Here is a 12,455-nt window from a genome sequence, read left to right as displayed (position 1 = left end):
CATGTAACCTGAGCATTTGGGCATTTTCATCTATCAGCAATATCCTTCAGAGACTGACTGACTGGCCTACAGGGTCTGGGCCTTGAATGAGAAAACAAAAGGGAAAACCTCAATCCTAATTTAATAATTGGTTATTAATATGATAGAAAAATAATCATTTCTCTCAGCACCTAAAATATTTATTCCAACTTACAACCTTATCAAAAAGACTCAGGTGTAATAAAATACTCATAAAAGAGAACTACCACATTATAAGAACACCCAAAAGTTAATTATAGAACCTTTTCCCTTAACATTTAAAAGTTCCCCAGTGAGATCAGGAGCACAATAGAACTAAATAACTATCCAGAAAAATAAAAACATTACATATGTGGTGCTGACTGCATGCAATCCTTCATATGTAATGCATTGGTTGTATTGTTTTCATTACAAATCCAATTTCTTCTGATGGAAAGAAATAGGATCAATGGGTAGAAACTACAAGGAGCAGATTTCAGTAACAGCTTTCCAACAATCTCCAGGTGCTCCAAGTATTCCAGTAGAGTCTGGATGACCCTATGTCAGGTTTACTATAGATGGGATGGATTTCTATATTGTAAAGGAGGATGAAATACCTAACTTTTGAAGTCCCTCAAAACTGGAGTAATCTGTAAGTTAATGCTTCCTGTAAGAGTTTAATTAACTTCAGAGAAAAATAATTTCTGCCCGAGTGATAAAAGGGAGAGAAAGACTAGATAGCTTTACAGTCCCTTGAAGGGCTTCTGCTACTCATACAATGATACATATGCATCTTAGCAGGTATTTCAAGTATATCATTAAATGTAAATTATAAGGTAAAGACTAAAAGAAAAAAAAGATTTTTCTACTTTAATTGCTTTAAATCTGGCAAATAAATACTATTTAACATTAACATAAGTTTCTATTAACAAACTAAAGGGTTCAGTTTGGTAGACAATTCAAGAGTAAGGTAAAGCAATTAAATGTTTAGGACTTCAAGTTAATTATTTGAAGACTTCTCCCCAATCAACTGATCTTAGAATGTGTGACTTCTTTCAAATCTCAGCTCAAATACTATTCCTCAAATGAAATAATATTTGTAAAGCACTCAGCAAAGTACTGGCACATAGTAGGCACTAATTAAATGCTTATCCCTCCTTTTCTTTCTTCCTCAACTACTACTGCCTTTATTCCCATTCTCCTGAATTATCATATCTTATATTTATTCTGTAAATGCTTATGTTGCCTCCCCCAAAAGAATATAATCTCTGAGGAAAGGGACTGTTTCATTTTTTGTTCTTTTGTTCCCAGCATCTAGTATGGTGACTGGCACACAGCAGGTGCTTACTAAATACCTGTTGACTGACTGCTACTTTAAATGAGTGATCTTGTCCAAAGAGAAAAGAGTAGACATATTGCTGGAACTGCTGAATCATGTAGTTACTGGCATTCTCACTACACGCAAAGCAGAGGAAAGAAGGAACTGCATCTAAATGCAAGGATGGCTCATAGTTACTCTGGTTATACATGCAGTAGCTACTATTATTCTCACTACAACATCAGTACTGATTAGAAGACAAGAGAACTCAGAAGGTGTCAGCCAGCGGACATTTAATTTACTTGCCAGAGATAGAAATGGCAGACCAAGGCATCATCAGTTTAGAATAGGAATTCCTTTGCAAAATTTTACAGAATAAGGACAGACAGTGGATGGCAAAACTAAGCTGAAGAAAGACTTCAAAGACATCTAAGTCATCATGAGGGATTTATAATAATGATAATGGTGGTATTTATATAGTATCTGCAAAGTACTTTATATATGTGATCTCATTTGATTCTCACAACAACCTTATGAGGGAGATTCTATTATTATCTCCACTTTACAGATGGAGAAACTGAATCTGAGAGACATCAAGTGACTTCCTAAGGGTCACACTTGCATTTGAGGCAGGATTTGAATTCAGGTCACACTTTTATCTCTTCCTGTAGGTCATTTACCAAGAAGCGATATCATTTATTTTTTAAGTTACAAAAACATAAATAAGCCCTAAGGGTCTTAAATGCCCATTTAAAAGGCTACAAGGTTATATAGAGATTTTAAAAACTGAGTATTTATGATATATGCTTGGATGGATAAAACAGAATTGGTTCACTGGTATTTCTCAGAAGGACACTGTGCACAGAATGAGCTGGGCTCATAAGTGAACAGGAAGAGGAGGGAAGGCAGGATTGCTTTTGGAAAATTACGCAGTGCTTTTAATGACCTCAAGCTTCTTCCTAACACAAAGACACATCTTATAAATACTGTTCTTTTGGTGACACTGTATGGCTGTGAATCATGGAAGAATATAGCTTTGAACTTTGAATTCAAGTTAAAGATGATCCAAAGAACAGTATAGTGGTACACACTGACCACCACCAAGTGTACAAAACCATCAGCGTAAGGATGTCATTAGAGAGATGTATGAATGGAAAAGGTGGACTAAAAATATGGAAAGAGGGAGGGATGCTTGAGAGAACTAGAGGAAGGCCCACCAGAAAGCTAGCTGCTCCCTGTGGAGGCATCACAGGAAGACACATGCTGAGGTTATCTAGAAGAAAAAGCAGCGGTAGGTTTTGATAGGTATAACTATTGATTTAAGAAATGCAAATTAAAACAACTCTGAGGTACCACCTCACACTTATCAAATTGGCTAATATGACAGAAAATAAGTGTTGGGAGGGGATGTGGAAAAATTGGGACACTAATGTACTGTTGGTGGAGTTGTATATTAGTCTAACCATTAGGAGAACAATTTAGAATTATACCCAAAGAGCTATAAAACTAGGCATACCCTTTGACCAGCAATACCACTACTAGGTCTGTATCCTAAAGAGATCAAAGAAAAGGCAAATAGACCTATTTGTATAAAAACAGTTATAGCAGCTCTTTTTGTGGTGGCAAAGAATTGGAAATTGAGAGGATGTCCATCAATTGGGGAATGGTTGAACAAGTTGTATATGATTGTGATGGAATACTGTTGTGTTATAACAAATGATGAGCAGATAGTTTCAGAAAAACCCAGAAAGACTTATATGAACTCATGCAAAGTGAAGTGAGCAGAGCCAGGAGAACATTGTACACAGTAACAGCAATATTCTAACAATGATCAACTGTGAATTACTCAGCTACTCTGATCCAAGACAATTTGAAAGGACCCGTGATGAAAAATGCTATCCACCTCCAGACAGACTGATGAATTCTGAAAGCAAACTGAATCACGTTTTAAATTTTTTTTCTAGTTTTTTTTGTCTGTATTTTCTTTTGCAACATGGCTAATATGGAAATGTTTTGCATGATTTTACATGTATAATTAATATCAAATTGCTTGCTTTCTCAAGGAGGGGGGTGGGGTGGGAGGGAAGGAGAGAATTTGGAACTCAAATTTTTTAAAAATGATTCTTAAACATTTTTAACACATAATCGAGAAATTAAATTTAGGTAATTAAAATTTAGTAATTTAGTGAAATAAATAAAAAATATATTAAAAAAAGAAAAAAAGTACATGTTAGAAAAAGGTGCCACCATGATGGAATAAAATTATTTAAAAGAAGTCTAGTAAAGGACCTAAAAATGCTAATGAATGTTTCTAAGCTGGAAATAAGGAGCTAATGTAAAGAAACTACTAGAGTAGCAAAGGGGTGCTTTTTCAGAGTCAGATAATAATAAAGGAGCTGACAGGTAAAGGAAATGAGGCAGTAGTGGCACTCAGCAGGGGCCAGCATATGCTGCCTCTAGCCACTGCCTAATAGTTTTAGAAGAAGTTAGCTTGAGAAATTCCTGCTAGTCACACAGTAGGGATATAGATCTAGTCACAGTAGTCCATTATAGTAACTCACCTTTGGAATTACATTGATCAAGCAAATGTATTTTTCTTCTTTCTTTTTGTCTTCCCCCCTAAAGCAATGGTTCTTCCCCAGAAACAAAAGCGAAGTAAAAAAAAAAAATAAAGGAAACTGCTTCCTTTTACAAGTTTCTATAAAAAGCTTTGTAGAAAATGAAAAACAAAGGTAACTGACTTAAAGACCACACTTTTATACTTAATTGAATAAATACACTTTTGATAGTGCTTTACAATATATTTTCACATAAATGATCTTGCTTGGTCTCTACAATAACTATGTGAGACAGGTAGGGGAGAAATCAGTATCCTAATTTTACAGATAGAAAATCACGGAATTTCAGAGTTGGAAGGCTCCCTAGTGGCAATCTAGTTCAACTCTTAGTGAAAAAAAAGTATCCCTACCAAAACATATACACCACGTGGTCAATTGAGGGGTAATCCACTGCCTCCCAAGGCAGCCCATTCTAATTTTGGAGGCTCTTATTATTAGAAAGTTTTCCTTATGTGTAGCATAAATTTGCCCCTTTAAAACTTGCACCCTTTGCTCCCAGTTCTGACCTTTGGAGCCAAACAACATAAGTTTAATTGAACTTGAGGCATTTTACCATTCTGGCTGCCCATCTCTGGATCTTCTCCAGCTTACAAGTGAACTTGCAAAAATGTCATGCCCAGAATTCAACACAATGCTCCAGTGTGATCTAACGGGGCAGAGTAGAGCATCAATCAATCAAATACTCACTAAGAGCTTCTTAGGTATCACCCATTTTCCTAATCACTGGGTATTACAAAGAAAGGCAAAACCAGTTTCTGTCCTCAAGGTACTAGTAGCAGCTATATGCTGCAGTAGAGAGAGTGCTAGGCCTGGAGTCAGGGAGATATGGGAATAATAATAAACCTACCTCTTGGAGTTGTGAGGAGCAAAAGAGGTAATAGTTGTAAAGTGTCTGGCACACAGTATGCTTAATAAATGCTAACTCCTTTTCTTTCTCTATTTATATAATAATAGGAGTGAATCAGTACATGTAAGATATTTACAGAGTAAATGCAAAGTAACTTTAAAGGGAAAATCTTTTTTTTTTAGTTTTTTTTTTTTTAATGCAGGGGGGAAGGCAGGGCAATTGGGGTTAAATGACTTGCCCAAGGTCACACAGCTAGTAAGTGTGTCAAGTGTCTGAGGCCACATTTGAACTCAGGTCCTCCTGACTGCAGGGCCTGTGCTTTACTCACTGCATCACCTAGCTGCCCCTAAAGGGAAAATCTTGAGAAGCTAGGGGCACCCAGATTATTGACAGGCCTCATTGTTTATGTTGTTCAGTCATACCTGAATATTCATGACCCCATGGACCACAGCACTCTCCATGGGTTTTCCTGGCAAAGATACTAGAGTAGTTTGCTATTTCCTTCTCCAATGGATTAAGACAAACAGGGCTTAAGTGACTTACCTAGGGTCACACAGCTAATAGGTATCTGAGGCCACATTTGAATTCAGGTCTTCCTGACTCCAGGTCCAGTATTCTATCCCACTGAGTCATCTCACTGCCAGGAGCTACTCCTCTCCTAATGCTGTGTAACATCACAAAGAACTTCTTGGCTGCTGCAGGATATTGTTAACTCCTACTGACTGAGCTCACAGTCTACTAATAGCCTCATCTTTTTTCAGACAAACTGTTATCCAATCATCTCTTGTCTATAATCTTGTACTTGTGATGCATATTTTTTGAACCCATGTGTAAGACTTTACATTTATTCCTAGTATATTTCATCTTATTTGATCTAGTCCAGTGATCTAACTTATCAAGATCTCTTTAGATCCTGACAATATTATTTAAGGAACTGAGGCTCAAAATTACACAACTTTGGCTCACACCATAATGCTCATAAATGGTAAGGGAGGAATTCGATCTCTGGTCTTTCAGGTAAACTAAATGTATTCTCAGCTATACTACAATGCCTTTCACATACCACTATTTTACACACACACAGTATTTCATAGATTTCAAAGCCCTTTACAAACAGTAAATCATTTGAATCTAATATCAAATCTGTGAAATACGCAGGGTAGGTATCACTAGCCTTACTTTAAAAAAGGGGAAACTGAGTCTTAGCCAGTTAAATCCAAAGCACCAGTGCAAGAACAACAGGCTGATTGCTGACTGTCAATTCATAGTATAGAGCTCTTTCAGCTGTACTATACAAGCTTCTTCAGGCTAACCTTGTCTAAAAATAAAACAATTAATTCACCAAAACCACTGTTCACATAAATTTAAAAGTTGGAATATGGAACGCTTGTTGTGGTATTAAAATACTTACTGAAAACTGGAGACTGACTCAGTCTTTGGGACAGAGGCTGGAAAGTCTGACTTGTTTCCATGAGGTTCAAAATTGCTTCTTCATTAATAAGTGCTTCTTCTTCTTTAAAAATGTTCTTTCTTAAGTATTCTTAAGATAAAAACAAGGTCAATATTTAGTTATAGCATCCTCTAAAATTCAAACTTCCAGAATTTTAAAAAATCATCTGGTGAACATTTAAAAAGATTTTATCCAATAAAACCTTAAAATACTGCAATGTGCACAAAGTTACATTTGAAGTCAATCATTCCTGCTTTGAAGGTAAATTTTTATTTATAATGTCTGATAATATAACATATACTCTCACAAAAGTACTGAAGTTCTAGAGGTTTTCCTTCAAGATTTCAAAGTGCTCTATAAATTATTACTCTCATACCATTTTAATAAGGGACTAGGGTACAAACGGCACAGTAAGGTTCGTGCAGATATAGGACAAAAAATTCACTTCATTTTATATTGTAGCAAAGAGGTGACTGAAGCACATAATGAGAGGAAAAAGAGACTGTTTGTTGATGGGAAGTATCAAATGACAAATAGGACTAATAATGGCTATATGTGGGCTACTTAGAAATGTACATGCTTCTTACCCTCTCATGCACCTTACCAGTCTGAAACCTAATTTCTAAAGTTAAAATAAGCAACACTAATAAATGTCTTCCAACATTTGATAACAAATAAACAAAATAGATCACATGACTGCTCTAATGAAGACTGTATAACCCAAGGTGATGTTACTAAAAAGCTTACCTTTGTTCAACTCTTTCTCTTGATGGACTTCTACCACATTGGCTGGTGAACAGGGAACAGCCTCAGTAGACAAAACTTCAGAATGTAAAGTTAACTCAGCAGAGAACTCCTGGGATCCATTACTATAGTCCACAGATCCTGATAATGTTCTGCTTAATTAAAACACATCCTTTAAAACTTACTAGACTACCAAGGGAGAAAGGTCAGTTCAATGAACTGTATTAGATGACTACTTACACAGAGAAATCATTCTGCTTAAGAACTTCCTGAAGTCTCTTCTGAAACATTTTTTCACTCTCTGTTGCTGGAATGCATCCACGATCTTTAAATTTAAAAAGTGCATCCAAAAAAGGAAGAAGACCTTTTTAATCCAACAGTAAATGAATAAAATATTTTGAAGCAACACTAAGCTTATTTCCTCAAGGAACTTTTAAAAGTGATAGTAACTTACCAACTTTTGTGAAACACCTTTATCTAAAAGCTGTTCTCTTATAATGTCAAACAAAATTAAAATGGTTACCCATGTTATGATGTTGGGCACTTGAAGTCAGTTCAAGATTAAATTCCATAATTATAACCTGCATTTAGAGTAGAAAAAGAACATTTCCCTTAACCTATCGATGTATTATGTTCCTGAATGCAATGGGGGATTCTAGTTTGTTTACTTCCTTGATAAACAACAACATTCTTATTTTAAAATTTTATACACTAAGCACTCAAATATAATCAAAATAATTTTAGTGTCTTAAATATTAAAATAAACTTCAGTATAGATATTTTTAACTTCAAAATTTTTTGAGAGCTACAAGAAATAATCCAAATGAAAAAGTACCCAAAATGCCAATAAATCAATTTGGGGGCAATACTGAACGGCCTAGCCTTCCATAGCTTAGTGAATTATAACCAGTGTTTCCAAAAGTGTGTTTCACAATTTCTATCTGGGGAGACAAGAGGACCAGAAGATATTAGTAAATGAGTAAACAGGATTGGAGAGGAAAAAATACAGGAAAGTAAAAACTGAGACTTATAGGAGTAGGAATCACTAATAAGCACAAATGGGAAAATAGTAAGATCCTCTAGATTATGTAAAAGTGAAGAAAAACTGACGATGGGATGGCAACAGAGGAAGATTTACATGAAAATTAAAAGGAGATTTGTGAAATTCATTCTGATATGAGCAATAAAAACAATTTACAAATATAGAATTTAAAGATTTGTACAGTGCATTAAGCACAACTCCTCCGTGAAATAAGACTATACAAATATTACTATCCCCTTTTTACTGATGAGGAGATTGAGGCTACAAGAGGCTAAGTGACTTGCCCATGACCACACAGCTAGTAATTATTGAAGGTGGTACTGGGATCCAGGTTTTCTGACTCCAAGTATTATGTTCTTTCCACAATGCCATATTGCTTCTGACAAGCTGTATGGGGAGTTAACAATTTTGACTAGATATAATGTTAAGTTTCCTTTAAAAAAAAATTTAATAAAAAATAAATAGCAGTGTGCTATTAGTTTATACCTTGTGATTCAGGGTGGCTAATTTGAGAGGATTCATTTCTGTTTCTCCGGCGTTGCTTTTCATCTTCCCATATGGCTTGTAAACCAGGGTTCCCATCAATCTGAGCTACAAGTTAAAACAAATATTTCAAAATAAAGTAGTGAAAAAACTTTTATTTAATAATGGACATTTTATTGCTCTTTCCCCTGCCCAATAACTTAACCTTGAGTTACTTACTTTGTGTACTATAAGAAACTTGCAAATAGTTTCCAGAAACAAGCCTACAAGGTGTCCTTAGCTCATTCTGTATTTGACAATGTTTCTCCTTTGTATTCTTGATTATTCTTGCTTCTTGTCCTGCTCCCCAAATCACTAGCCTAAGAAAACTCAAACATTTAACTGAACAAAAATACTTAGGAATCCTCCACAGACTTTTATGAAAACTGAACAAGGGAATGAAAAGGAAAAGTAGAATAAATGGCATTAAACTTCCTCTAAATCCACTACCTGATTTCCTGTAGTCATATTGATTTTCAGTCCATGGCACAATGTAATAGCTATTTGTTCAATAACAAATGAATGACTAGCTACCTAACATACAGGAACAATAGGCATAACAGTCTCCTAAAGTATTTTCTAATAATGAATTTTTCCAGGGCTCTTTGTTGGATCTAAAACTAATCACTGAAACTACCTAATTTCCAACAACCTTTCTTCATTCAGCCACATAACTCATGTCTTCTTTCAATGCGTCATTATGGTATGGATTTAACCCTGGGTTCTCCTCTGTTTTGCACTTTATGCCCTTCACAACCTGATTCTAACCAGGTCTAACCTGATTACATACTGTCCTGCTTCATGCTCTCTATGGTACAAACATACAGGCTTATTTACTCTTCCTCACCGATGACACTCCATTTTTTCTCTCTGTACCTCTACTGCGTCTATGCCCTATGCCTACAATGCCCTTTTCACCTTAGTGTCTTAGAATCTCTAATTTTCATCTCTTCCCCACATAATCTTTTATTTAATATATATGTATATGTGTATATATGTATGTATGTATGTTTTGAATATTCTTGTAGGTGCATGTTGCCTCCCCTGAAAGGATGTGTTGCTTCTTGAGGGCAAGGAATGTTCCTTTTTTTTGATCTTCATATTTCCAGAACCTAGTACAATATTAGAATACAACTTTCGGCGTTTTAGAAATAGCTTAAAATAAAAATGTACACACACATACCTTCAATCTCCAACCGATTTAAAATATCAGCAGCTACAGCATCCACTTCTAATTCACAGGTGCTTTGTGGTTCGACACCTTCCAGAATTAAAGAACTATAATGAAATGAAATTACAACTGAATATAATTACAGTGTATTTTATTAAGTTTTTGTATGTATAAATTATTATTTATTTTGATTCATATTTGGAGTGACTATCAGTAAATCACTGTAGAAAAGTTACTATATTAGTTAAGTTCACAATAATTAGTAACTATAGAGTTGGTATATGATTTGTGTATTTTTAAATGATAAATTGGGAGAGAAAAACATTGGTAAATACTAATATCAAAAACTGTTATTTAAAATGCACAATGTACAGCTCAGTTGAATAGTCTACAGACAGATGGATATAAAATTAAAAAAAAAATTTAAAACAAGAATATTCCACCTAGGACAGAAACGAGTAACAGAGCAGCTCTAGAAGTCACTTATTCCAGATATATGGAGCTAAGCAGTCTGAGTACATTTCACCTACAATACCTGGTAAGAAATGTAAGACGACTTCTAAAAAGAGATAAAAGAGAGAAAATCAAATGTGGGAGCAAAACTAACCAGAGTAGTGATATTGAGGGGAGAGCAGAGAAAGAAAAGGATGGCAAGTAATACTAACCTTCTTTCTTCCCACAACCATTACTCAGCAAGCTAAAGTTTGTTTAAAAAATGTGAATAAACTACAACATGGAAAAGTCATACTGAATACTCCACAAAGGAGTCAGAAAACATGAAAAAACAAAATGAAAACATTTTAGTTTTATGAAAATTACACTGTACCACCTGACACAAGAGTATTCCCTTCAGTAGTCAAAGAGATCGGGAAGCTATCAGTTATCAGGCCATCATAAATCTAGACTCTTCACAAATTGACCCAAATACGGAAAGGATATCTACAAACTTGGCATTTTCATGGAATAAACAAATATCCTGAAGTTAAAGAAAGACTTGGATATATAGTCACTTGGAAGTGTAACTGATGGCAACATACAACATTTCACACTTAATCACTGTCTTAAGAAAAGAATGCTAGCAAACTGTCATTTTCAGGAGGCTATCTTGAAGCAAATCAATTTGAAAGGACAGAATTTCATATTGTAACTATGTTTGATTTTATTGCTGTTGATGGACAAAGGAAATAGTAGTCAATGAATCAGAGGAGCCTATCCCTTAACTCTTTTTGAAAATGTACATGAGAGCTGGAGCTCCATCATTACCAGAGAAAAAAGCTGAACGGATCTCAATTGAACAGCTCACCTGAAATTCGGTACCTTTAACATTGCTGTATTCCTTAGTAACATAATATAGTGCCATCATGGGCTCTGCCACAATCTCTGTGCACATCTGAAACCCAAACCTTGTGGCTGAGTGATGCACACTATTGAGGAGACACAGTGAGATTGTGTTGATCGTGTATTTTATGATATCATTGTCTAAATTGGTTTAAATGAAGAAATGACAATGAATAACTGAAAATGAAAAACTAGTTTATCACAAATATAGAAATAGTTAAATTAAATTGGAACAATTCTAGGGAAAAGATCAATTTCAGGTTTGAAGAAAATTAAAGGAGAGAATTCTCAGCCCTTGAAATAAAATCAGGATTATGGGATCACGATCACAGATCACAGCTCTCAGACTGGAGGGGACTAACATGTTGTCTAACTCAACACCTTAATTTTACTGATGTAGAAACTGAGGTCCACGGAGTTTAAGTGACTTGGCCCAAGACTACATAAGCAATAAGCATCAAAGGCAAGACTGAATCTATTATAATACACAGAGCAATGAATGCTGTAGGAAAAAAAATATTAATCTCAGTATGCAATTTACTCATTGGCTTTTAAACTTAAGAAGTGATATAGGATCTCTATTAAAAAGAAAAGAAAAAATTTACCAAATAGTCTTGGTCTAAGATTGAAGATATTCTTAGCAACTTAACTAAGTTAAAATATAGGGGCTGATAATTTTAGTATAAAGAGCTCCCTCATTCTAGCCTACATTCCTCTCTCTCTCTCTCTCTCTCTCTCTCTCTCCCTCCCTCGCCCTTTCTTGATGCTGACAACTTAATTGTGAAAGAAAACCTGGGGGGTAGAGGTAGGGAGGTATTTAGAAAGTGATCCTTTCAAAAGGAAAGACACTCCTAGAAGGGCTATACCATATTGTGAATTTATGTGGTATGGTAGAAAGAGCTCTGGAAAAAGAATCAGAAGACTTGGGTTTGAGTCACAGCTATGAAACCTTGGGGAAGCTAAATTTCAGTTTCCTCATTTGTAAAAATGTGATCATACACTGCCTTGCTTTCTTCAAAGTTTGTTATGAGGTTCATAAGATAATGTATGTGAAAGTATTGCAATACATTTAAATTATTATTATTATTGTTTTTACATTTACAACTACTTGAGAGCAGCTCTTTGTATAAATAAGACCCATCATGGATATATGCTTTGCTGAGGTAAAGTAACAGAACTTATAGTACCCCTTGCCACGATTGCCCTTGTCAAATATGAGATCATTTTATTCTTATTTTTATTTTTTATTGAGAATTTTATTAAATTTTTATTTAATATTTTCTTTTTTCCCAATTAAAGTAAAAACAATTTTAACATATATTTAAAATAAACTTGAGCTCTGAATTCTCTCCTCCCCAACCTTCCCCCTCATTGAGAAGACAAGCAATTCGATATCAGTTATACTTGT

The 12,455-nt window shown here is 34.9% G+C and overlaps 1 protein-coding gene across 2 annotated transcripts in view; it reads right to left on the bottom strand.

The window, feature by feature from the left end:
* REV3L (REV3 like, DNA directed polymerase zeta catalytic subunit) overlaps positions 1-12,455 on the bottom strand; it is a 273,850-nt gene that overhangs the window by 123,401 nt on the left and 137,994 nt on the right. The window contains exons 6-10 of one of the 2 annotated variants that reach the window (XM_036766365.1): positions 9,722-9,816; positions 8,503-8,607; positions 7,215-7,299; positions 6,978-7,126; positions 6,192-6,320 (exon numbers count right to left, since the gene is read on the bottom strand). In XM_036766365.1, coding sequence (XP_036622260.1) covers positions 6,192-6,320; positions 6,978-7,126; positions 7,215-7,299; positions 8,503-8,607; positions 9,722-9,816 — 563 coding nt within the window. Of the gene's footprint in view, positions 1-6,191; positions 6,321-6,977; positions 7,130-7,214; positions 7,300-8,502; positions 8,608-9,721; positions 9,817-12,455 lie in introns of both variants that reach the window. The other variant, XM_036766364.1, reaches the window with a different exon arrangement.

This window comes from Trichosurus vulpecula, chromosome 7 (assembly GCF_011100635.1).
Source record: "Trichosurus vulpecula isolate mTriVul1 chromosome 7, mTriVul1.pri, whole genome shotgun sequence".
Classification (NCBI taxonomy): Eukaryota; Metazoa; Chordata; class Mammalia; order Diprotodontia; family Phalangeridae; genus Trichosurus; species Trichosurus vulpecula.
This window is presented reverse-complemented; position numbering and strand designations above follow the sequence as displayed.